The 27,992-nt window shown below is 42.4% G+C and overlaps 1 protein-coding gene across 6 annotated transcripts in view; it reads right to left on the reverse strand.

Annotated features, from left to right (window-relative positions):
* Nucleotides 1-1,317: 1,317 nt before the first annotated feature.
* The window catches only part of LOC125789955 (uncharacterized), a 176,463-nt gene continuing 149,788 nt past the window's right edge, over nt 1,318-27,992 (reverse strand). For all 6 annotated transcript variants that reach the window (XM_049473059.1, XM_049473057.1, XM_049473056.1 and 3 more), the window contains 7 exons: nt 27,057-27,230; nt 19,036-19,209; nt 18,742-18,912; nt 17,582-17,755; nt 17,297-17,461; nt 6,736-6,782; nt 1,318-2,448 (listed from right to left, as the gene is read on the reverse strand). In XM_049473059.1, coding sequence (XP_049329016.1) covers nt 1,787-2,448; nt 6,736-6,782; nt 17,297-17,461; nt 17,582-17,755; nt 18,742-18,912; nt 19,036-19,209; nt 27,057-27,230 — 1,567 coding nt within the window. In that variant the 3' untranslated portion in view covers nt 1,318-1,786. The remainder of the gene's footprint in view (nt 2,449-6,735; nt 6,783-17,296; nt 17,462-17,581; nt 17,756-18,741; nt 18,913-19,035; nt 19,210-27,056; nt 27,231-27,992) is intronic.

Genomic DNA, 27,992 nt, shown 5'->3' on the forward strand with positions numbered 1-27,992 from the left:
GAGGTAGACTGAATGGCTAAGCCATCTAACACTAGACAGTTCTCATGGCAGTATTGTGAACAAACCGTAATATCCCCGTCACACCAGGAGACAACAGGATCGTGAGTCATGAGCCAAGTCATGCCCAAAATCACAGGGTGGTCGGTGCACGGGAGCACAAACAGTGGCAGTTCCTCGTAGTGGAAGGCGCTGGCTTGTAGTGTAATGGGCAGTGTCTGATGAGTCACCGGCTTGAAGCGCACCAACCTCCCATCCACTGCATGAATGGAGATGGAACGAAGAAGTTTACAGGTGGGAATGCCATGCTCCTTAACCAGGTCCAAGCTGATGAAGTTCCCCTCTGACCCGGAATCTACAAGCGCTGAGACAGAGAGCAAACCAGTGGGTAACGTAATATTTACCATTAAAGTGAAACACTTAGTACTATAAATTGAGGTTTGCTTACGTGGAGAGCACTCCACGCGCTGTCCCAGGGCTGGCACCTTCACAGGTTGGGTCAGGAGACCACACTCAGCCTTGAGATGACCAGGCTCCCCACAGTACAGGCACAGATGGAGATGGATCCGGCGTTGACGCTCCGCTGGAGTCAGTCTGGATCTCTGGATGTCCATGGGTTCCGAGACGGGTTGAACAGGTTCCTCTGGAGTAGTAGACGAAGCGTGATGAAGTGTCACAGGAGAGGATTGCGAGCAGGAGCTGGTCTTGGGACAGTGTGAAAGCAGTTGGTCCAGTCGAATAGAGAGAGAAATAAGCTGATCCAAGGTAAGGGCTTCGTCTCTACATGCTAACTCTCTCTGGATATCAGGATACCACACCTAAACACGTTGATAAGTGCTGCATTATTCCATCCACTGCCAGCTGCCAAGGTGCGGAATTCCAATGCATAGGAAGCTACAGACTTATGACTTTGTTTGAGAGCAAGCAAAATTTCTCTGGTGGACTGCCCATAATGTGTGTGATCAAAAACAGTACAAAAAAGAGTCAGAAAAGTGGTGTAGCTGGTTTCAGCAATGTTATCCCAGATAGCAGTAGCCCACTGGAGTGCCTTCCCAGAAAGCAAAGAGATAACAAAGCCTATCTTGGCTTTATCAGTAGTGGGCAGAAAGTTACTAAAAACACAGAGCATTGCAAAAGAAAACCGCTGCATTTCTCAGGATCTCCATCAAAAATCTCCGGTTTGCAAACAGGAAAGCCGGGCATAGCGGTATTAGAGTTGGGCATACTCTGGTTTGCTAAACCAGACTTAATCGACTCTGTATCTACTATCTGATCTAGGGAGGCTGAGTATTCTGTCATAGTTGGGACAGGACTCAGACACTCGCAGATACAGATTTGAGTATTTATTAAAGGAATGAATGAGTATGAATGAGTAGTCAAAAACAGAAACAGTAAATTACTGGAATACAGTAGCCACATAGACAAAACCATACCATAAACGATAAACAGTTCAGGTTAAACACTGTAAATCCAAACAGAAGGGAGTAGGCAAAAATCGGCGTTGAAAAAACAAAGAACAAGGTCATACACGAAAAATACAGAGACAGAGAACAGTAACGCGTGAGAAGCTCTTATATAGTGCCAGTGATTACTACTCAGGACTTCCGGGAGGAAGCATGTGATGCGTCATGTGATCGGGTGTGAGTGTGATGTCAGCGGGTGGTGCGCTCTGGGTAGTGTAGTTGATAGACTGAGAACCTCCGTCAGAGCTGAGTGTGGGAGAAACAGGAGCACCAGACACATACATCTCTCTCAAACACACAGTCACTTGCTCACACATACACACACACTATTCTATTTTACACAGACACACTGAGGAGCCCATGTAAACATAAAACCCAGCATAGAGCGGTTCAGTGAATGTGGTGTAGAATGTGTGTAAATGTGTGAGTGTTTGGGTGTGTGAGGGTGAGTGTGAGTGTGTGGGTGTGTGTGAGGGTGTGTGTGGGGGTGTGTGTGAGGGTGTATGCGGGGGTGAGGGTGTGTGTGAGGGTGTGTGTGAGGAGGGTGTGGATGTATGAGAGGAGATACTGTAGAAGGACAGAGTGCCGGCAGGACAGTCCACATACACTCCTACTCTGTTAGAGGGAGAGGGAGGAGGAGGGAGATCAGTTCTGTTATTATTGTGAAGAACAGAGTAACTGTTGTTATCGATCTCCAGTCTCCAGGACTTTTCATTCCCTCCAAACTGAGAGTCTAAACCTCCTCCTTTCCTGCTGATGTTTTTATAACTCAGAGCTACATCAGCTCCTTCTCTTCCGCTCCACTCAGCCTCCCAGTAACAGCGTCCAGTAACTCTCTCTCTACTCAGAACCTGAACCCAACAATCAAATCTCTCTGGATGATCAGGATACGACTGCCTCTCTCCTCCGTCCTCCACCCTCCTGTTCTCTTCACTCATAGAGAGAGATCTGTGCGCTGTGTTTGGATCCAGTGTGAGATCACAGCCATCTGAACACAAGAACACACATTAGAGTGTGTGTGTGAGTGTGTGTGTATGTGTGTGTGCATGTGAGTGTGTGAAAGTGTGTGTATTTGAATGTGTATGTGTGTATATATGTGTGTGTGTGTCTGTGTGTATATGTGTGTGAGAGTATGTCTGTGTGTATATATATGTGTGTATGAGAGAGTGTGTGTCTGTGTGTATATATTTGTGTCTGTGTATTTGTGTGTATGTGTGCATTTGTGCGTGTGTTTTCGTGTTTTTTGTCCTGTAAGTCACAGTGTGTTTTTACATCTTTGTCGTGCGTTCACGTCCTGAAACACACCTACAGCCGTGAGTTTCTGCTTGAAGCCGGCAGAAACTCACTGTTGGAGTTTAATCGCAAACTCTGAGAACAGCTGTGAGTCTGTGAGGCAGAAGCGGGGTAAGCGCGGAGGTATCCAAATGCGAGGCTAGCAGCTAGCCCACACAAGCCAGCTATACCCACCATGATTCTGGCCAATGTGCTCTCTGGACAATAAATTGGACTACATCCGCTTACTTCAGTAAACTTAGAAGACCATGAGAGACTGTTGTGTTTATGTTTTCATGGGAACCGGGCTCAACAACAGCGTCCCGGACCACGCCGTTCAGCTGGAGCGGCTAATATGCTAATATATATATCGGGCGGGCCGCGCGATAGCCGACGGAGGTAAGATCCGCGGCGGCGGGCTCTGTGTTTACATCAGCGATGCTTGGTGTCGAAACGCTGTTGTGGTCTGCAAACACTGCTCACCAGTAGTGGAACTGATGATTGTCAAGTGCCGTCCGTTCTATCTACCGAGAGATTTCTCCGCCGTGCTGATCGCTTCTGTTTATCTCCCTCCATCCTCCAACAACAGCGTGAGGAGTGAAGCACTGAATGAACTGTACCAGTACATCAGTGAGCAGCAGACAGCACACCCAGATTTCAACCATGTAGACCCAAAGATTGTGTTTTCTGGACTTTTTAAATACATAGACTTTCCAACCAGGGGAAACAATACATTGGACCAGGTCTTTACTACACACAGAGGGGCATACAGAGCGTCCCCCCTCCCCCACCTTGGAGCCTCCGATCACCTCACTATTATGCTAATACCAGCTTACCGACCACTGGTTAAAGTCACCAAACCAGATCTTAATCAGGTAAGAGTGTGGCCAGAGGGCTCCTCAGAGGCACTTCAGGACTGTTTCAGCACAACAGACTCACACGGACATTCAGGAGTACAGAGAAACTGTCTCTGCCTACATGACCAAGTGCATTGATGATGTAACCGACCTCAGGACCATCACTGTTCGGGCTAATTAGAAGCCATGGCTGACAGGAGAGGTCCACAAGCTCCTGAAGGCTAGAAATGTAGCCTTCACAATAGGAGACCAGGCAGGCCTGAGGACAGCTAGGGCCTACCTTTCCCGCAGGATCAGGAGAGCTAAGAGGCTATACTCAAAGAAGATATCCCAACGCTTCAGTGACAGCAGAGACACACGGAACCTGTGGCAGGGAATTCAGTCTATCACAGGCTATAAACCCCATCCACAGACCTGTGACAGCGACACATCTCTGCTGAATGACCTGAATGGATTCTTCGCAAGGTTCGAGCCACTCAACTACACACCCACCCAGAAATCGTCCTTCCTCCTGGTGACCAGGTGCTGACGCTGTCCCCAGACAGTGTGAGGAGAGCATTCAGCAAGATTAATGCTCGAAAGGCTCCTGGGCCTGACAACAATTCTGGTTGTGTGCTGAAGGACTGTGACTGGGAATTCGCAGAGGTTTATAATAACATCTATAACACATCTCTGAATCAGGCCGTGGTTCCCACATGCTTCAAAGCCACCACCATCATCCCTGTCGCAAAGAAGGCATCGCCATCCTTTCTCAACGACTATCATCAGGTTGCACTCACCCCCATCCTCATGAAGTGCTTCGAATGACTAGTCAAGCATCACATCAAGTCTTTGCTCCCCCCTCCCTCCTTCGCTCCCCCCTACCAGTTTGCATATCGGTCAAATCGCTCGACCGATGATGCCATCTCCACTGTTCTTCACTCAGCCCTCACATACCTGGACAAGAAGAACACCTACGTCAGAATGCTGTTTGTTGACTTCAGCTCAGCATTCAACACAATCGTCCCCCAACAGCTCATTCACAAACTGGACAGCCTGGGGCTGAGCACTTCACTGTGCAACTGGCTGTTAGACTTCCTGACTGGAAGACCACAGGCAGTGCGGGTTGGCAGTAACACACGACTTGTACAGCTCCCGCCTCACACGAAAAGCCCTCCATCTGGCAGGAGATCCCTCCCACCCACTACACAGCTTCTTCAGCCTGCTGCCATCAGGGAGAAGACTGCGGAGTCTCGAGGTGAGGACCAGCAGACTGCGAGACAGCCCCATCCATCAGGCTGTGAGGATGCTGAACTCTCTTCCTGCTCTACCCCCATCCCAATCCTGCCTCCAGCACACACTCACTCAGCATCCTGACCCCCCCCCCCCACCACCAACACAGTACTGAAACTCTGTACTAGAACACACACAGTACTGGAACTTTTCAAAACGGACATGCCCTACACATCCAATAGCTGCACTACTGCTATACTTGCATTGTCATTTTAATTCCCCAAGAACTGTGAACTTTAAGAACTTTACGCACTCATTTACTTCACCAGCCTTATTATGTTTGCACTACTGTTATACGGGTTCTATTTATACTGTCATTCCATCTTAATCACCATCAATATTGCACTGTTGACTTCCGTCTTACGTATGTCTATTGTGTTCTTGTTGTATTGTACATATAGTGTCTCCCACTCTTTTATATTATATTTCTATTTATTTATTATAATTCTATCTTATTTCTTTTTATTTATATTTATATATCTTATTTCACCCCCACAACTACTGCACCTTGTTTCTGTCTCATGTATGTCTATTTGTGTCCCTGCTGTATTTTACACATAGTGTCTCCCATTCTCTTTTTTTATATCTATTTCCTGTACTTGCTGTAAAAATTGGGAAGGGAGGTAATGTAATTTCAATTCTCTGTATGTCCTGTACATATGCAGTATTGACAATAAAACTACTTGACTTGATATGTGTGTATATATGTGTGTGTGAGAGAGTATGTGTGTGTATATGTGTGTGTGTGTCTGTGTATGTATATGTGTGTATATATGTGTAAAAGTCTGTGTGTGTGTATATATGTGTTTGTGTTAAAGAGTGTGTCTGTGTGTATATATGTGTGTGAGAGTATGTGTCTGTGTATGTATATGTGTGTCTGTGTGTATGTATATGTGTGTGAGAGTAAGTCTGTGTGTGTATATGTGTGTGTGAGAGAATGTGTCTGTGTGTGCATATATGTGTGTCTGTATATATGTGTGTGTGAGAGTATGTGTCTGTGTGTGTGTGTCTGTGTATATATGTGTGTGTGAAAGTGTGTGTCTGTGTGGGTGTATATAGGTGTGTGTATATATGTATGTGTGTATATATGTGTGTTTGAGAGTATGTTTCTGTGTATATATGTGTATGTGTGTGTGTATATGTGCGTGTGTGTGAAAGTGCGTGTCTGTGTGTATATATGTGTATGTGTGTGTGTATATGTGCATGTGTGAGAGTGTGTGTTTGTGTGTTAGAGAGTGTGTATATACGTATGTGTGTGAGAGTGTGTGTATGTGTGTATATATGGGTGTGTATATACGTATGTGTGTGAGAGAGTGTGTATATATGTGTGTGTTTGTGTGTAAATATGTGTGCGTGGGTATTTGTATGGGAGGTAATCCATACTGTTTTGCACTTTCTTTTTTCAAACGTGTGAAAATATTATGACAAAATTAAAAACTAAATTAAATCAGGTTTGCAATTAATTTTTTTACCTGAGCACGGGTCATATGTGACAAAAATAAAATTAATAAGGCTTTTTCTCATTTCATTTTCATTACCATACAAGTATTTCACAGTCAAATCTAAAATGAAAAATCTAATTGTGAAAAGAAAAAATAAGGCTTCACTTTGACCTTTCCTTTTCTTAATAAAGTGAATAATAAATGTCAAAAATAAAATCAAAATGCAATGATAACGTTTTATTTATTAGTCCTTGCAATGAGCGGCATGTCTGACAGAATTAAAATAAAAACACAAAATGGAAAAATATTAAAGGGACAGTTTGTGATTCAGTGTTTGAAGAGGACAACACCTTAATTGTTAAAATAAAAGGAAATCCAGTGTGTGTATTTGAGTGTGTAAGAGTGTGTGTTTGTGTGTGTTTGTGTACTTACATTTCTGTAGTCCTGTTTTCATTCTGACATTCCCTCCATGCTCCACTCTACACACACACACACACACACACGTGCATTAATGGAAATTTTTGTGTACTCAGCAACATTCTTGTGGTTAATTGATTATTAAATATAATATAACTAATCATAATATATTCATAATAAATAACATTTACTAAATTTTAACAAATTTTAACAGAAATAAAAAATACATTTTGTTGTGGTAATGATTTGATGGTTTAAATAATTAAAATGGTTAAATATTGATCTGGTTAAAGTATATAAATCTAAACATCATTACCTGTATAACAGTGATTTAAATCAGAGGACTGTACTATAGTAATATTACTGACCACAGTAACACTGGTTATTATTACCTGTGATAAATGTAACTATAATGACTGAAATAAGATTTATCAAAAAAAAATGAAAAAGTGAAGCTTCTGATACTCGTCTCTACGCTGCGTCTACTGTCCAGTTTCATTTCCTACAAGATTCATTCTGTTTCACTGAAGCTCATTCACACTAATAAACCTTTATTACAACTAAAATGCACCAGTTTCATCTTTAAACCATTAAATAAACGTTTCACTGACTCAATTCTCCATTTAATATTAACCACAGACAAAAATAATAAATAATACAAATTACATTCCCTTATATTCACAATTACAATCTGCACAATTTAATTACAGTGTTTTATTCTAAAACTGAATGTGTTGAGGTGTGTTGGGATTAGGATTTATCTTCTTTTTATTGATCATCTCAGAATATGTGATCAGATGGACTGATGGGCATCGATGGGTTCAGATATAAAATAGATCAGTTATAGATTTTTATTCATATTTATAAAGGATAGGTGTGAAAACTTTAAGTAAATAAGGTACAAAAGTTTACTGAAAGCTTCATGAAGCATTGTGTAACACCACAGTCCAAGATAAACCTGTTCTGGATCAGTTTTATCAGAGAATGAAAAGATGGAGAATACATTAGCCGCTTAGCTTAGCATAGGGTCTGTTCTAATGGGTTCAGAAGGAGAATCTCACTCTCTGTACTTTTATATGATCTGTAAATCAGTGTTTTAATAAAGGATTTATTTCAGCAGCAGGTTAAAGGTTTTAAAGTGGGTTTGTGTTTCTGTTCTCCTGCTGTTTTAATACAGAACTCAGCTGTATAGTTTAGCTGCTCTGCTGCAGCTTCTTCTGTAATACAGCCTCTATAAAATCATTAGCTCCTACTGCCTGAGCCTGATCCTCTCCTTCCAGAAACTGGGTCGCAGGGCAGTTTCAGCATGATAATGACCACAAACACATCTTTAAGACGAGCACTGCATTATTGAAGAGGCTGAGGGTAAAGGTGATGGACTGGCCAAGCATGTCTCCAGACCCAAACCCAATAGAACATTTCTGGGGCATCCTCAAGCGGAAGGTGGAGGTGCGCAAAGTCTTGAATATCCTTCAACTCCGTGATGTCGTCATGGAGTGGTGAAAAAGCATTCCAGTGGCAATCTGTAAAGCCCTGGTAAACTCCATGCTCAGGAGGGTTAATGCAGTTCTGAAAAAAAAATAATGGTGGTGTACTCACTTTTGTTGCTGGTGGTTTAGACATTAATGACTGCATATTGAATTATTTTGTTATATAAGATACACACAGACTACTTTTCATTGTGTCAAAGTGTCATTTTGTCAGTGTTTTCCATGAAAAGATATATCTGCAGAAATGTGAGGAATGTACTCACTTTTGTGATACACTGTATAACCTTGAATTCTGTTTTAGTCTTTTTTAAAATATGTATTTAATTTTCAGGGTGAGAAAACTGCAGATAGATTTATTTTTTTGGGTGGCCTATGACTTTAATGTAACAGGTGAATACTTTAATGTAACAATGTGCTACCAACAGTTTTATCTTCTTATCTGCTGAAAAGATGTATAAAGTGAAAGAAACACCTGTCTCCTGTACATAATAGTCTGTGTGTTTGATTTAAATTTAAAAGATTTTATTTATTCTGATATAATTCACTCAGACCTTCTGTTAACTCTCCTTAAATTCATTTACTTATTTTTTAAGGACTGGGAATTTTGGGGCTCAGCTTCCCTAAAACTCTGGTCCTAGACTCTGTATCAAGTAGATACCAAGTAGAAAATCATCTGCTGAAGCAGAGTTAAACTATTACATTTATTTAATTACATTTAAAAAACAACCTGCAGTGGAGACTGATCTAGATCAGTAACACGTTCAGAATAAACCTTTCACTGCAGAGAGAGGAATAGAGAGAGAAACAGAGAGAGAGAGAGAAAGAAAGAGATAGTGAGAGAGAGTTAGACAGAATGATACCAACCACAGCCATTATACTGCCTATACAACCTGCCTATAGAGCTTTTTTGCATGTCTCTGTTTGTTTGTTTTGTTTTGTTTGTTTGTTTCAGGGTTCATACACCTTTTACAAGGTAAAATACAAGCACTTTCAAGGCCAATTTTCAAGTTTTTCCAGCACCTTTCAGCTGTAAAAAAAAAATAATGATAATGGTGATATCTCAAAACTGCGATTGAGCTATATTCAATATATCGCAAAACTATTCTGCACACTTCACAGTGACTATGCTACTAAGAAAAAAAAAATACTTCTAAGCAAGTAAATTGCAGGAATTATGGATTTATTGATGTCAGTTTCACACAATTTAAATATCAATGTTCTTAACCGCATGTTTACCCTATTCACTTAATTGAGCAGTTACTGTAATTTGTCAAATTTGGGGGTGAGTTGAGAGCATACTTTGCTAAGTGTGGACCACACCTAAATAAATAATAAGAGGAGGGAACTTTGGGCTGGGGTTCTGAACTGCGTGCTTGAAGAAGTGTGCAGTTATATCCCCCCTTTTTATTTAATAAGAAGTGGAAGAGTAGAAAAAGGGGGTTGTTGGGGAGGAGAGTTGACGACACAGCAGTGGTTGGATGCATCACAAACAGAGATGAGTCCAGCTACAGGCAGGAGGTGGAACACCTGGAGGGTTGGTGCAGAGAGAACAACCTCTGCATCAACGTAAAGAAGACGAAGGAGATGATTGTGGACTTCAGAAGAGGCCAGCATGCCCACCTCCCCCTGCACATTGGAGGATCTGCGGTGGAAGTGGTCGACAGCTACAGGTACTTAGGGGTGCACCTGAGCAGCAACCTCACCTGGAGCAACAACACCTCCACTCTGGTCAGGAAGGCACATCAGCGGTTCTACTTCCTCAGGAGGCTGAGACGAGCTGGACTCGGGAGCGCAGTCCTCACCTCCTTCTACAGATGTGTGGTGGAGAGCGTTGTGTGCTCCAGCATCAACGTGTGGCATGGAAGCTGCTCTGCTGCAGACAGGAAAGCTCTGCAGAGGGTGGTGAAGGCTGCACAGAGGATTGTTGGAGTCAGCTTCCCCAGCACCATGGACATCTACACCTCCAGATGCAGGAAGAGGGCCACCTGCATCAGGAAGGATCCCACCCACCCAGCACATGCACTTTTTGTCCCGCTTCCCTCAGGACGGAGGCTGCGGAGCATCAAGTGCAAAACAACCAGACTGAGAAACAGCTTCATTCCGGAAGCTGTAAGACTCTTAAACTCCACTTAACAACACACTGCACTGACACACAAGGACAATTACTGCACAAACACGGTCACTTTACCCGCACTGAGACACTTTATTTTCTACTGCTCTAATTAATTTCATGCTGCTATAGCACATTTGCACTCTGGACTTGTTGTTGCAACCTGTCTACTCTTTCTATTTATTTCATTTGGGGTATTTATCTTTAACTATTTTGTATATTCTATTTTTATTGTATTCCTTTATTGTACTTTTATCTATATATCTATTTAATAACAGCTCCTGGGTGTAAACTGGATCGTGAGATCACAATTTCGTTCCACCTCATGTACCACATAAGATGCGAATGACAATAAAATCTCCTTGAATCCTTGAGGAGGTGGGTTGCGAACCTTCGTCACGAGAGTTAGTTAGTTAGGGCAGGTATTTATAGGATGGTTGACTGATACGGGGTGGAGCTAGAATGTAGAGAATGTAGAGAATGTAGAGTATCACCTGTCTGTAGAGTTAGATTTTTACTTTCTGGACCTGGACCTCATTGTTTGCTTGAGTGTTACAACCGTGTAAAAAGTAATAAAAATATATTTAAAAAATATATATTTTTACTGTTAAACATACAATAGGGTAGCACGGTTTGACAGGGTAGCAGAACTCGACAGAACACCGGCACTGTTAACGTCAGCCTCCTCTGATCTCCGGGGCTGTTTGCCCGGATTCAGTGTCCTGCAGTTTTTTTTTTAAGCAAACTTTAGTCAGATATTTATTTGTTGTAAAGTAAATGCAGTTACAATTTTAAGCATTTTCAAGCACTTTCTTAAAAATTCCAGCACTTTACAGGCCTGGAAAACAGAACATTAAAGTTCAAGGATTTTTCAGGATTTCAAGCACCCATACGAACCCTGTTGTTTGTATACTGTCCTGGTTTAACTTAGCATATTAATTACTCGACCCAGAATTCTGATCATTTTCCCGATCTGATGAGCTCTGCTGGCTGGACTCTTAACTATGTAATTCCCTAACCTTACTTCAAACATGTTTTAATTAATGGATACCATTAACTGCATTTTAAACTGATCATTTAATAGAACTGAGTGAACGTTTTTTTTTTATATATATATATATTTGCATGTCCTCACTGACAAATCATTAAGTTTTCAATGTCAAATAAACATCAGGCAAATACAACTTGTTGCTGCTAATGTAACCGAATGTTTGTGTAGTTTACCTAAATATATATTTTATCAAAAGACAAAATTAATTTCATATGAAATTTTAATTTCAACACACGTCCCACAGTTTCTGAAACTTGGTCATACCATTTAAATTACTTCCCACAAAAATAATGCATCAGTTCCTGTGACTCCATCACTGAGGAAATTACTTTTTGCATGTGTCTCTATTAAAGGACAAACTGTAAATAACAGCAAGAGTCACATTTTTTTACCTACATTTAGTGTTTTTTTTATTGTTAGATGCCAGGTTTTATTGTCAGAGGTTATTCAGTCTCAACAGTTCAACTCTGTTACATGAATAAATGAAGGTAAACAATGTTTTAGGAAAATAAACAATGATGCTGCAGAAAATTAAAATATTATACTATGCTAAATACCATGTGACGATACTAACCACATTTACATGCAGTCTGCAATTAGTCTGCAATCTGATATTAATCCACCTAATAGCTCAATCAAAGTAGAACACGTCCATGTATTTACCTCAGTGAGAGCAGTGAGCAGTGCTATTGAGGCCATTACTTTAATTACTGGAATATGAGCAGTGGTGGCTCAGTGGTTAGAGGTTCTGAGTGTGCTCACTGCTGTGTGTGTGTTCACTACTATTCCCCACTGTGGGATTAATAACTATTTGTAATAGATGATTTTTCAGTGCTGTGAAGAGTGTGAATTTCTCTGTCTGGTCACTTTGTGAGCGTCTCACTGTTTGAAGTGTCTGTATTCAATGCAAAGTAATGTGTCAGTCATGAATTTTACATTATATACAAATAATTATTAATTAATGATCTTGTAAAGTAGACTTGGTTCTAAAAAACATTTTAAATGTAATTTTTCTGTGAAGTATGAATGTAATTAAAACGTGTCTACTTTTATTTACAATAGTTTCCTATGTCAGACACTCCTGTTATTTTATAATCTGCTATGAAGATTCAACTATAAATTAGATGTACCATGAACTGAAGAATGTGAAAGCTGCTGTGCTCTATATGCACTTAAAACAGTCCAGTTAATATCTATGAATTTCTTTACTGGGACGTCTGTTACTGGTATCATCCAGATGTTTGGTGTAATCGGCAGTGGGACAGACTCTCTCGACTCTTCTTTAATAAGTAAATGTAATGAACTTTTACCTTCTATTTCATTTTATTACATTTCCACTTCAGTTTGCCACTTAAATCAAAAACACTCAGGTAACATCCTGTTGCTCTTACTCTGACTTAGCTCAAATGATGCTGGTCATCATGGCTAAATATGGAATTATTGCTGCTATTAGCTTAAAAAAATGTAAAACCCATCACATTGGGAACATCTGGTCTGTGTATCAGCATTTCAGATCATAAACTGATTACAGCTAATCTTTATCTTTCTACTCTTAAATCACATCCTATAACCTGTATTTCGTTCTGTAATTCTGCTGCTGTAGATCCTGTGTTCTTTTCTGCTGTTCTCAAATCTTCTTCTCTGTCTGTGACCTGTAAACTCTCCTCTTCTGTCTTTTGTTGTGCTGTGTCTGTTTCTGACACCCTGGACGCTTCCCTTAAGGCCAGAACTGTGCCGTCCACCAACTCCTCTCCCTGATTTACCCTGAACTCTGTGTTTCGAAACCCCTTGAGCGCCTTTATAAGAAAACTGGTTCAAATGTTCATTCACTTGCCTTCTCTGACAGCATGCTGAAATGGCTCTCAGGACTACAATGACTCAGCGGATTGCGTGTCTACGACATTCCAGTTTGCCCAGCTACTGATTGCTCACCTGGACTTTAGTATTAATACCCCTCAGTTTAATTGAATCTAAGTTCCCTAGCATTTCCCTTTGTTTATTGCCTTATCGTTTACTGACCCGTTTCTGTATTCAGTTTACCCTCTTGCCCAGTTTATTGTTTGTTTTCTCTGTTGCCGACCCTGCTTTAGACTATTCTCATATGGCCCCTTTTTTAATAAACTGTTTAACCCATATCAGCGTGTGTCTCTCCTGGTCCTGGTATTCCTGAGGGCAGACAGAATCTTTTGTCATTTCCACACCTGAAAGTCGGGCCCAGAGTTTTCACCAAGGTTCATGTCTTTGTTACAATGTATATACAGTATTTGATCCGGTTAGTTTCGGTTTCGCGTAGTAGTTTAGAGAGCGGAGTAAAGAACTTTACTACATCCTGTCACCATGAGCTACATGAGTGGAGTCTCTCTACACTTCATATTAATTTGTAGTGTTAGTTATATGGGGAGTTGCTTTGCCAGGTGTTGTGACGTTTTCTAGCTCTCTGTCAGAATCTGAATTCGGTTCACTTACATAAACCCCCCTTTATTTTTATTCATACAAAGGGTTGATCTACTGTTGCAGTAAATAAATTAATTCTAAATGTTTGTGTCCATACTGCTGTGTGATGTGCTGCATGCTAAGTGGAGTTGGATTTCAGAACCAAACAGGGAAGGTGTAAAGTTCACTCTCAGTTCATAGCAAGGCTCTGTTTTACAGAACACATCTGTTTTAAAGTTCTGCTACTGACCTTTAAGGTCTTGCACTGCTGTGCTCTTACTTATCTGTCTTTTCTCTTACTGCCTTATGCTCCATCACACAGTCTCAGGTCCTCTGACTCTGGTCTGATGGCTGTTCCTCTTTAGTGTTGCTTCTTCCATTCCTGCAGATCTCCTTACCTCCTGTTATCTGCTTATCCTCCTCTCTTTCTCTCTTCAAAGCCCAGCTTAAAATCTCTTTTCTCTGAATATTATCATTCTGTATCAGGTCTTTGTTTTTTTTTTTGTTTTTGGTTTTTTTTTACAATTCACACATTTTATTGTAAACCTAAAAAAATAAATGGTACTCTGTATAAGTGTGACATTATTACTAATACTATTTTTTTATTATTTGTTAGCTCGCTTTCCTGATCAGAACCTTCACTATAGCAGTGTTTTAACCAAATCAGACAGATCAGTGACAGTAGCAGCTGTGTTTTATTATATAGTGTCTAATTTTCAGTCAGAGTGGAGAGGACTCACTGTCCTCTACTCTACACACTCCTACCTACAGCTGAAACACCTTGTAGATAAAGTAAAGTCAGAGACAGAAGCTCTGAATCTGTTGCTGCACAGATTTACAGTGTTGGTCAAACTCCTTCATCAGTGGCTACAAGATGCTGTTTTTGGACTACTCTCAGTCCATAAAACTCCAGCAGCACTGCTGTATCTGATCCACTCATATCGGAACAACACACACTAACACCTCATATACCATCACCCAAATGGACAATTAAGGAGATGGTCATAATATGCTGATTCATTGTATAGTTTCCTGTTGTCTACCACTGTGTTCTTTGTTTCAGTTTGAGCTGTTGTTACATTTGTTTGTGTAGGGAATGTAGGTGTGCAGGTCAGCACAAAATATAGGGAAGGGACCTATTTTACCCATTCTTAGAATCATCATTTATTTAAATAAGTCTCATTAATAAACTAAATACAAATCATTAATGTCACAACATCTCATTTCTAACTAGAAAAAAACTGTATGAGATCTAAAAGTTTTTAATAAATGTGAATTCTTTTTACATATAGTAATTAGCAGCAACCAGTACTAATGATTTCAACACAGTTGGAATGCTCAACATAGCTGACATATGAAGCAAATTGTAGTGGTGAAATTCCATGGTGGAGGACCTGAGAGAGAAATAAAGATTATTCATAGCTGTAGATACATGCACGGGAGCGCACTCCATCCAGGGAAGTAGAGTTTTTTTAATGGAATAATGTCTTTCTTGCATTCCACTATTACTGAACAGATAACTCAGGATATGCACATAGCTACAGAGGCTGTAGCTACAGCGAGCTCACAATCCTGCACAGAGTTACAACTTGGCATGTACGTGTTACAGAGCTCAAGAAAAAGGCCTTCAGATACAGTGATGGAAATAACGGAGTTGAAATAAACAACATTACTAACGCCGTAACTTTTTTCAGTAACAAGTAATCTAACTAATTTACTCTGACTGTCACTATAACGCCGTTACCATTTTTGACCCCCCGTTACTGCATGTTACTTTAGCCGCTCAATTAACTTTTGTTTTTACTTTGCGCGTACAGACAAAGTCGCAAGTGTGTGTGCGCGTTGTGCGTGTGAATCACAAGGAAGGGGAGGATGAGATGACCACCTAAGCAATGATTTGCTAAGGTATAGTAAGATTGTCTTCAGCCAATCAGAGAAAATAGGTGGGTGGGTGTTTAGAGCGCACATAATGTGCACGTCGAGTTCACATTATGTCCCAGAATGAAAAATTTGTCATGGACAAACCTCTATGCAGATACTTGTCTTTGCTGTCGTGCACTCTATTCATCTGGCTTATAAAACACGCTCTGAGAAGGTGGGGGTGGGGGTTACGGGGGCAAATAACACAAAAGTAACACAATATTTACTTTTACTGGTAACTAGTTACTTTTATAGTGGAGTAACTCAGTTACTTTTTTGTAACATGCCCAACACTGTTCAGATATGACACTGTAGCTTTACAGGTGCAACGACAGGAACTTCCTGCAAATGACATAGAAAGTCTTATTTAGGAGAACAATATCTTCCTCTGTGTTTCTTTCACTCCAAATACACTAACTTTCTTCCAAAAGCATCTTACCTGATATGCTAGCTGAAATAGACTTGATCTACCATAATCGTCTTCAGAAAGCTTTAAAGTTTTTTTCTTTTTAGTCAACAATTACATTAACTGACTACATTTCACATGTGCAATAATACATGAGCAATTGTTACATTCTAAAGCTACAGCTGTGTTTTAGCTTTATGAATATGAAATACTGTATTTCAGTATTCAGCAGTATGTTAGAACAGAGATGCAAAAGAAAATGATATAATTTGCTGCAAATAAATTTACAGTAGAAATATTATCTGGATTTCACAAGAAAAATACATTGAAAATTCATTAAACGTAAATACCTTACTAGCCCAGTTGTTTAATGTTCAGTCTGAGGTGATGGCTATTTTAGGAGATATACAGTGTTTGTCATCCTCATATGATCTGAAGGTAATTTTACCATTCCTTAAAGAGGAAAGGGGTTCTGCCCATGTTCCTCTTGGTCCAGAAAAATGTTGTACACAGTTTGTGAAAAAGGAACAGGTCACTTTCCCTCTTCTGTCTGTATCTGTCCGTTACAAGCATGACTTTGAAGAAAATAGCCATGTGGAGCGTTGATCAGGCGTTTGGCTTAGACACTAAGAGATGGCAGATAGCTAAGGTTCGCTTGGTCAGAACAATGGTGCAGACCTTCTTTGTCTTCTTTGTTTTTATCTGTTCTGTCTACCAGTGATGTCTGATTCAGAGAGCTGCTATCTTTGGTTCTCTCTGTTAAACTTTCACCTCTTAGTAGTAAACAGCAGAGAGAACGATTCCCCGTTGTACAGGGACGTTGTTACCTGCATAACTACACACCTCTTTCCCTGTTTGGTGTTGATTGCGTTGTGCATTGCCGGTGGTGCTGTCATCTACTGGGAAGGATACATTTGGTCTTGGCTTTGTAATTTCTACATGCTCTGTGGGTAATTGGTTCCTGTCAGCCTCACAACTAGTTCTGGGCAAACCCAAATTTAGGTTTTCAGCACAAAGGCTAATAATTTTCTCTCTCTCATGCTCTCTTACAGGTTATTTTTCTAACCAATCATTCATGTGAAATGTTAAACTGTGCCAGAAAGTATCGGTAGTACATGTCATTTGTAGTAAAAACAGTATACACACACACACACATACAGACATACCTGAGTGTGCTGAGTTTGCAGTGTGGATCCTTTAGTTTATTAGAGAGCTCTTTCACTCCAGACTCTCCTGGGTTATTGTAGGTCAGATCCAGTTCTTTCAGGTTTGAACTCAAAGATGAAGCCAAAGATGAACATCCTTTCTCTGTGATCATACAACCAGATAACCTGCAGAGAGGAGAGAAAAAACACCAGGATAAGATGAATGACACAGATAATAAAGACTCTTAGTATTCTTTAAATTAACAAAAGAAGTTATTTTAGTAATAAACTGACAGAGGCACTGACCTGAGTATCTCCAGTTTACAGTGTGAACTCTTCAGTTCAGAACAGAGTTTCTCCACTCCTGAATCCTGCAGGTCATTATTACTGAGATCCAGCACTTTCAGGGAGGAGGTTTCCAGATTAAAAACTGATCCCAGACTCTCACAGGACTGTTCCCCAAGATTACACAAAGCTAGTCTGACAAAATAGAGTGTACATAAAGAAGAATGTATTGAATAAAGCAAGAAAATGTATTAATGTTTGCACTTCCATATTTACTGTAATATGATTCTGGGTGCATTCATGATTCATGATGACTAGGTGTATTACGTTAATATTATCAGCTTAATGCAGTTGTGATGCAAGTGTTTTCTAAAACCAGATTATGAACTCTAAAGGTAACTTCAATCATACAAACCATCCTTAAGCTACACAGACACCGATTGCAACAACTGCATTCAAGCATTGTAGTTCCAGGTGATAACATGACTGATGACAGAACATGCAATTACAAGAGTAGTAGTACTTTCAGAAAGCTAGTTCATTTTCTTCCTTAGCAACGTTGGACCCCAAATAGAAAGGCATTTGAATTACTATTCACTACATCATCAAACAGTTTGGTGACAATATTAGATTGCTTTGTTGCAAAAGCTCCTGGAACCTGGCATTGATGTTTCACTAAAGATAATTATTTTTATCACAGACTGCAGAGCTAACATGAATGCTGTTTTGTGTGGCTTAACCAGACTTAACTACAATTTTTAAATTTTTTACATGTTAAGCACTGCTCTGGCGAGCGTCTTCTCCCCTGCTGTAATGGAGAAGAGATCTCTCAGCTCCTTGGAAATGAGAAGACACTGGTCACATACTTTAAACTATATGGATTGCTAGGCAACCTGGACAGGTCCCTTAAACAATCAAAATGGAATACAGTGTTTGACAAGCTTGATTCTGTGTTGCAGCATGCAGCAGCCTTTAACATCAAATTATAAGATGCAGAGAGTCTCTAACATTGTATTTATTTCGATTTATTTATTATACTGGACTTCAAGTATGCCTTTATTACTGACAAATACTGTAAAGAGCACTGTGAAAACCATAAAATATAAAATAGCAATTGAAACAGACATTGTATCATATTGTAGCATTGTTCTATATAATTATATATAAAAGGTCATTCTAACCTGAAAGTTTCCAGTTTACAGTGTGAACTCTTGAGTCCAGCAAAGACTTTCTCTATGGAATCCTGCAGGTCATTATTACTGAGGTCCAGCACTTTCAGGGAGTTGTTTTCTGATTGTAAAACTAACTGAAGTGTCTCAATGGACTGTTTACTGAGTTTACACGTAGCAAGTCTGAAAAATAATAAAAACACCTTTTACACAACAATTAGTGACACATGTTACAATTTAATAAAATTGCCCTAAATGGTAGTGAATTAGAAAGGGCACTGAATAAAATGTTTAGAGAATCCTGACCTGAGTATCTCCAGTTTACAATGTGAACTCTTCAGTCCAGCAGAGAGTTTCTTCATTCCTGAGTCCTCTAGGTTGTTGTTAGTGAGGTCCAGCTCTTTTAGTGAGGAGTTTTGTGATTGTAAAACTGACTGCAGATCCTCACATGAGTCTTTACTGAGTTTACAGGCAGATAATCTACAGAATGCATAGAAAATAGAGTACAAAATTTAAAATCTCACAAATAACGTGCAGTTCTTCTTCAGTTGTTCAACGTCAACCTTAGTTCTCTCCCTGGTAATGTAGGTAATTCGCCGCTAAAGTTATGTTATGTTAGTTAGCTCACTGCTAATGTTAGCTAGCTCGCTGCTAATGTTAGCTAGCTCTCCACATATGTTAGTATGATAGCTAGCTCGCCGCTAATGCTAGCTAGTTCTCTCTTACCCTTGCTTCTTGTCCTGGATTAGACGTTTATGGTGGGGCACTGAGATTTCCCACCAGCATTAAACGCACCGTTTGAAAATGTTATACCTACAGCAAATGTACAGTAAATTTAAGGCATTTTAAGACTTTTTAAGGACACGCAGGAACCTTGACAAACACACACACACACCCCAACAAAACCCTCCTCAAACAACTATCAAAGATGTTACTGAAATATTACAAATGACCTACATATTTGCCCATTTACTGCTTTTATTAATGGAATAATAATAAGTATAATATAAATAATTAGCAGAATAAAAAGAAAACAGGTTGCTACAAAGCAAAGTCACTACAATATATAATGTAAAGTAAGTAACTGCATACATATTCGTCTATCTTCATGGTGTAATTTTAAAAGGCCAAATACCCAAACCACATATTAACCCTCCCCTGTATTGTCAGGAGGGAGACAGAAGTAAAAGTGTAATGTGTATCTTTTTACTTTATTATAATGCCTCGTCATGTATGTATTTTTTTATCCTACGCTGAGGGGACAGAAATCAGAACCAATGTGAAGCAGTGTGATTTAACTCTTACAGTGCCTCCTCATCCACCACCGAGATGGGACAGAAGCATCAGTGTATTTTATAAAGTGTGTCAGTTCTACAGTCAGGGGGAATTATGGGCAGAAAGATAAGCAGCTGATAGATGAGCAGTGGAGGACAGTAGGGCAGAGAGATGAGCAGTGGAGGACAGTAGGGCTGATAGATGCGCAGTGGAGGAGATTAGGTCCAGTTTAAAAAATCTGAATATCTGTTTAGAAATTCAGATACTGGGATCTGAATTTGAGCTGCCCTATCATTAGCTGGCACACCTCACTGTGTGGTATAACTCAATTACTGACAGATATTTAAACACTCTCAATTATAAATACATGAACATTGATTAATAAACTAATATTACTAAAAAAGTATTTTTTACAGTCAGGTATTCAAAAAAATCTAATTTTATTGAACAGTGTAAAGTGTTACCTACAAACAAAAATAATGGGTTATCTGCAGCAGGTTAAATATATTATATTACATAAATAATATTGTAAGAAAGACTCTGGCATTGAATCTTAGCCCCGCCCCCTTCACGTGCAGTTTGGTCTAGTTCTACTGCTGTTTAGTTTTACTCTGTTGCTCCAGGCAAATTACCACTTCAGGTTGGCTAGATCACAGCCTCAAGAGAATAGCATGTGAGGAGTTGTGTGCGTGTATTCCAACCAAGTAAGTGTTGTTAAGTGTCGAGATAGTTATGTTAGTAGGTAGTTTTCGGAGATTGTATGTCGTAGTGTTGATGTGCAACTATTGTTAGATTAGCATGCTAATCGCGATTAGCATGCTAAGCGGAAAGTTAGCATTGTAGGCTTATTGTATAGGAAAAGTGCAAGTCATGCTAATCCAGCTATGTTTAAGTAATGTCAAGAAGGTTTATTATTCCAGTCAGTTTATATTTGTTAGTTTAATTCATTATTCTGATTAGCCTTATTCTGTATTTCACAGACCACACACCATTGAGACTCTTGCACATGTAATTGAAGTGTGAAGTTTAATAAAGAAACGAAAAGGAGACAACTGCTTCATGGTGTTCTAACCGACACCCCCCATACAACACTCATCCCATCATCAGAACCCACACATACAGTCCTTTAGTGGTCCTCACCAACATTGAGGTCCTTCGAGCCGGATTCTGTGTTGATTTGGGATCAAGATGCAACAAAGCAGTGAGGCAGTTCGTCCTAAGCGGCAGACCCGTCTCTCTGCCTACCTTGGAGATTATGAGCTTGATGCAGCCAGCCATAGGCAACATCTCAGTGGACCGACAGCGATGCATATGCACTCACCAGGGAGGGAGTGGACATCCAACATGGAGGGAGCAGTCGAGATGACACCCACCACACGCCCTTACACCTCATATCCCAGGCACCAAATCCAGTGGGATTCATCCCTCGGCGAACAAGAGGACGAACATCCCCACTTGCATGCCATAGGACATGAGAGGCGGCGTGAACGGCCTGGGATGCCCCGTCCATCCAGCGCTGAGTATGATGTGAGCAGTGACTCAGTCAATGCATGCAGAGCTGAACTACAGGAGATTCGCATCGAGAACATGAAACTTCAGCTATCTCATCAGCATATACTAGACAGTATGGCTGAACTTAAAGATGTTTTTAGAGAAGTGAAGTCGCTTACAGAGAGAGTGACAACCCTCAGTAATGCTCAAGCGGAGCATCGACAGGAAGAGTGGCCAGATCTACCCCCTCCTCCACCTCCAGCACCACGTGCCACAGACAGAGAAGGAGAGGACTACAGTGACTGGCCACCTCCTCCCACACCATGGCCGCCACAGTCAGAGGGCAACGATGAAGGTCAAATGGTCTCAGCAATAGACAGAATGATGAACGAGCTACAGCTACTGAAGCAGAGTGCTGCCTCAAGATCAACGCCAATGGCTAGCTCGCCTTCCACCCAGCAAACAGGCTATTTCTCTGGGCCCAAGCACCTTGGCAGGCCCGCAGCTGCTCTGCCACTGCCAACCATGGGAACGCCTACCCCTTCCCCAGTCTTCAGTCCCTCAAACTTCAGAGCCCGATACGGACCTGGCCAACACTCCAGTTCATCGCCTAGCCCACGAGCAGGCCAATCTCCACACCTGGGTGCACAGCAGTCTTTCGTATCATCTGTGTTTGGGGAGAAGGTGTATAGGGGACCCAAGCCGAAAATTCCAATTTTCAAGAGTAGAGATCCGGTGGAGTACGCAAGACTTAAGATAAGTCTAGAGAATTTGCTACCTGAAGACAGCACAGAGCTCTTTAAATATCAGGTCCTTATCGACCACTTGAAGAGGCCTGTCTGATAGCTGATTCTTACCTAAATTCGCATACTCCATACTCAGACACCATGGCAGCATTGGATGAGAAGTTCGGCCAGCCCCGCCATGTGGTTCTCAAGATAAAAGCTGCTGTTATGGAGGCACCGGAGGTGAAGCGTGGAGACATTGCAGCCTTCGAGAAGTTTGCTCTACGAGTCCAGTCTCTCGTTGGCATGCTCCAGACCCTGGGGCCTGAAGGAGAGGTGGAGCTCAGATGTGGCACACACGTTGCTCATCTACTTACAAAGCTCCTATCTGAAATGAGAGCTGACTTCCGCCGTGCCATGATACGGAAGCCAGAAGCCACGTACGCTTTGATCGATCTAGCAGAGTGGCTAAGATATGAGTCCTGGTGCCAAGACACTGAGGCCCAGCCAGAGAGCAGATATCAGGGGCAGTCTGGCTCAAGAGTTGAGAAGAAGAATCGATCAGCTATGTCAGTGTTACATGGAGCCGAGGGATTCCCCATTACTGACCCCCCTAGGCCGCATGTGCCGCCACAGAAAAAAGGCAAATCTAAGTCATATTGCCCATACTGTGAGAGCTCTGAGCATTTCCTGAATAGGTGCCAAGCCATTCAAAAGCTCACAAAGGAACAAGTGACTGCATGGATTAAAGGAAACAAGCGATGCTGGCACTGTGCAAGGAACCACCAGGCTGCTCAGTGTGATTTAAAGAAGCTGTGTGAGGTGTGTCAAGGCAAACACTTAAAGGTCCTTCATGAGGTCAACAAGAGAGACACTGATGAGCCTCCCAAGGATGGGAGTAGCGCAGACAGCTCAACCACAGCTGTTCTCTACCTAGACCGCCCATCAGAGTCCTCTAGGGTCCTGTTGAAGGTCATCAAAGTGGTGCTTTGGTATCGCAACCGGAATCTGGCGACATATGCCGTGTTAGACGATGGCTCGGAGCGCACAATGCTCCTGCCAGAGGCCGCCAGACAGCTGGGGATAGAGGGCTCTACAGAAGAACTCAATCTTCGCACCATAAGACAGGATGTCCAGGTGCTCAGAGGACCTACACTGGGTGCCTCGCTTCTTGGCGTCCTGCTGCGCTTCAGACAGAGCGCAGTAGCAATCAGCGGTGATGTACGCAGCATGTTTCACCAAGTTAGGCTCTTGCCGGAGGACAGACCACTTCTCAGGTTCGTATGGAGAGACATGAAGCGAGAAGATCCCCCAGACGTGTACGAGTGGCAAGTCTTGCCATTCGGCACAACCTGCTCTCCATGCTGTGCGACATACGCACTTCAGCGACACGTCAGGGAACACAGCGCTCCAGATGAAGATGTACGGCGGTCCGTAGAGCAGTGCTTCTACGTTGATAATTGCCTACAGAGTGTTCCCACTGCCGAAGAGGCCAGGGAGCTTGTGGACAAGCTCTGTGGACTTCTTGCCACTGGTGGGTTTGAACTTCGCCAGTGGGCGAGCAATATCCCATGTGCCATCAGTCACCTCCCAAAGGAGGCCCAGTCCAGCAGCCTTGAGCATTGGCTATCGCACGGTGACACCAGCCATCCAGAATTGCCCCTCGGCATTACGTGGCACTGGGAATCTGACTGTCTCGGTTACAAGCACGGGCCCCTAGAGTACGGCACACTAACAATGCGCAACGTGTACAAGGTCCTTGCTCGGCAGTATGACCCCCTGGGGTATATTCTGCCCTACACAACGCGTGCTAAAGTGCTTGTCCAGCGTCTCTGGGATAAACAACGCCACTGGGATGATCCACTCCTCCCTGAGGATTTACAGCAAGAATGGAAAGACTGGGAAGCAGAGCTTCAGCTACTACCACAGATATCGTTGCCTCGTCCCTACGTCACAGCTCAAGCCAACGCTCATGCAAGACAGATCCACATCTTCACTGACGCGTCCAAGAGGGCTTATGGATCGGTCGCATACCTACGGTCGGAGGACATCGGAGGGAGAGTCCACCTGTCCTTCCTTGTGGCCAGATCCAGAGTCACTCCCCGCCGGCAGACCTCGATGCCAAGACTGGAGCTCTGCGGAGCCCTCACTGGAGCACAACTAGCCAGCTTGCTAGCGAAAGAGCTCACGCTGCACATCGACAGCATCGTTCTGTGGACCGACTCAACCACAGTGTTGACGTGGCTCCAATCTGAGTCATGTCGTTTTAAAGTGTTTGTGGGCACTCGCGTGTCCGAAATCCAAGAGCTTACTGACTCCAGTTGCTGGCGCTACGTAGACTCTGCCTTGAATCCCGCGGACGACATCACCAGAGGCAAGACTCTGGGAGAGTTGGCCCAGTCAAACCGTTGGTCTCAAGGGCCACCTTTCCTCCTGAAGGGCCCAGAGGAGTGGCCAGTGAGGCCTGACACAGTGCTTGAGCCAGACTCAGCAGAGTAATGTAAGTCTACCTTCTGTGGCCTGACGTCCACAGTTGAACCATCCAGCGTCACCACTGCTAGGCAGTACTCCTGCTGGACGGACCTGGTTGACTCCACTATCCAGGGGCTTAATGGGGCGGCTGCCCCAACTGCCTCTGACTACCAGCAAGCGGAGACGCTGATCATCAAGCAAATGCAACAGGATTGTTTCCCCGAGGAGCTACGCCTTCTTCGAGCTGGCAAACCTGTCCAGAGGAGCAGTCGGCTGCTTACCCTTTCGCCTGAGCTGGATCCCGAAGTCGGAATTATCAAAGTGGGAGGAAGACTGCGACGAGCAGAGGCGCTGGATCCCAGCACCATCCATCCAATCGTCTTAGATCCATCCCATCCAGCAACTAAGCTCTTGATTCAGGATTATGATTCCCGCTTATGTCATCCAGGGCCTGAGCGCGTATTTGCGGAGATGAGGCGGACCTTCTGGGTTCTGCGCGGGAGAGAGGCCATCCGACGCATACAGCACCAGTGCCAAGAATGCTGCCGATGGAAAGCTCGTCCAGTAGTGCCGAAAATGTCCGACCTACCTGCAGCTCGACTAAGGCTCTTCCAGCCACCGTTCTATTCAACTGGTGTTGACTGCTTCGGGCCATTCCAGATCAAGGTTGGCCGCCGAACAGAAAAGAGGTGGGGCATTATCTTTAAATGCCTCACTAACCGTGCTGTGCACTTTGACCTCTTACCCAGTATTGACGTGGACTCCTATCTTATGGCTCTCAGAAGGTTCATTGCTCGCAGAGGGATCCCTGCAGAGGTCTACTCAGATCAAGGTACCAATTTCAAGGCCGGAGCGAAGGAATTACGCAAGTCCTTTGCAAGCATGACTCCAAAACTGCAGAAGATCCTGGCAAAGCAGAAGATTGCCTTCCATTTCAACCCTCCTGCATCCCCACATTTCAGTGGGGTTTGGGAGCGGGAGATTAGATCGGCAAAGTATGCTCTATACACCGTGATAGGAGCACAGTCAGTGTCCGAGGAAGTGCTTCGTACAGTTCTACTAGAAGTTGAGGCCATCCTGAACGCTAAGCCTTTGGGCTACACCTCATCTAGTATTGCTGATGAAGACCCTGTGACGCCTAATGTCCTTCTGATGGGGCGGCCCGATGGTGCGTTGCCACAGGTGGTGTACCCAATGGACAAAGGTTTGACGAGGAAGAGATGGAGGCATTGTCAAGTCATGGCTGACCGATTCTGGGCAAGATTCATACGCAATTATCTGCCCACTCTACAGTGTCGCCATAAGTGGAACGATACTACAGAGGACCTCGCTGTGGGCGCAGTGGTCTTATTGGTAGACCCACAGCTACCAAGAGCGAGCTGGCCTATTGGGAGGGTCATCACAGCTCATCGGAGTGCAGATGGACGAGTGCGGTCAGCAGACGTCCAGGTAAAGGGCCGAGTCTACACCCGTCCAGTGGCCCGGCTCGTCTGCCTTCCTGCCCTTCCGGACTCCGACAGCAATGGAGATCATCCGTCGTCCACCTGAAACCCTTCTGAGTCTTTCTCTTGAGCGAATTGCCTCAGCAATTCGGGGGCGGCTGTAAGAAAGACTCTGGCATTGAATCTTAGCCCCGCCCCCTTCACGTGCAGTTTGGTCTAGTTCTACTGCTGTTTAGTTTTACTCTGTTGCTCCAGGCAAATTACCACTTCAGGTTGGCTAGATCACAACCTCAAGAGAATAGCATGTGAGGAGTTGTGTGCGTGTATTCCAACCAAGTAAGTGTTGTTAAGTGTCGAGATAGTTATGTTAGTAGGTAGTTTTCGGAGATTGTATGTCGTAGTGTTGATGTGCAACTATTGTTAGATTAGCATGCTAATCGCGATTAGCATTCTAAGCGGAAAGTTAGCATTGTAGGCTTATTGTATAGGAAAAGTGCAAGTCATGCTAATCCAGCTATGTTTAAGTAATGTCAAAAAGGTTTATTATTCCAGTCAGTTTATATTTGTTAGTTTAATTCAGTATTCTGATTAGCCTTATTCTGTATTTCACAGACCACACACCATTGAGACTCTTGCACATGTAATTGAAGTGTGAAGTTTAATAAAGAAACGAAAAGGAGACAACTGCTTCATGGTGTTCTAACCGACACCCCCCATACAACACTCATCCCATCATCAGAACCCACACATACAGTCCTTTAGTGGTCCTCACCAACAAATATATTATTTAACAAGTTCTTTTGCAAAAGATAAATGCCTTTAAACATCCTTAAAAGTGCAGCATGGGTTTCTTCAGTACAGCATAAAGGTTTAAAGTGCTGTAACCGAACTATAATATTTAATGATATTCTGTAATTCTGACCTGAGTATCTCCAGTTTACAGTTTGAACTCTTTAATGCAGCAGAGAGTTTCTCCATCCTTGATCCCTGCAGGTTGTTGTTACTGAGGTCCAGCTCTTTCAGGGTGGAGTTTTCTGACTGTAGAGCTGTACTTAAGGTTTCAATAGACTGCTCAGTGAGATTACAGCCAGCTAATCTGCAGAAGAAGAAGAACAGATCAGTATTATGAAGTACACATACATACTTCTGGATTTCAAATTTTAGTCTTATGTTGCACAGGATTTGAGACATCGCCATGACTTCTTGTAAAATAAGCACTCACCAAATTCTGTTTGCTTAATGTTATCTCTGTCTGATACACTATTCTGGCAAAAGTATCTGCTGGCCTGCACTGAGTTTGGTGGTGTGAGGTTTGGAAGAAGCTGCTCGGCCATAGAAACCCATTTCATGAGTCTCTCTACAGGTGCTGGTCAACGAATTAGAATAATTTGAAATAGTGCAATCATGAAATTCTTTGAATGCATTTTTTGTGCAGAAAGCAAATCAGGTGTTCACCGCATCACAGAACTCGTTACCTGGAAAAAAATTTGCTCAGCTGAGCTTTCCAAAAGGCCCATTTAGGCCATTTAACTGTGACACTGTTGTTTTATTGAATTAGAATAATGGAGAAACAGTTTCATTGAATTATTTTATTTTTTATTATAATTACAATCATCACTTTCTCAGTATTTTGTGGCTGCCCCCTTGGCTTGTATGACTGCCTGAAGTCTCCGCGGCATCGATTTGACCAGCTTGTCGCACGTTTCCGCACTCACAGCTTCCCAGGCAGTGGCGATGTTCTGCTTCAGTTGGTCCAGCGTAGTGAGCTTTCTGTAGCAAATTTTCCGCTTGACGATGGCCCAAAGTTTTCAATGACATTGAGGTCAGGCGAGTTGGCCGGCCATGCCAAAACTTCAAG

The sequence above is a fragment of the Astyanax mexicanus genome, unplaced genomic scaffold (assembly GCF_023375975.1).
Source record: "Astyanax mexicanus isolate ESR-SI-001 unplaced genomic scaffold, AstMex3_surface scaffold_33, whole genome shotgun sequence".
Classification (NCBI taxonomy): Eukaryota; Metazoa; Chordata; class Actinopteri; order Characiformes; family Acestrorhamphidae; genus Astyanax; species Astyanax mexicanus.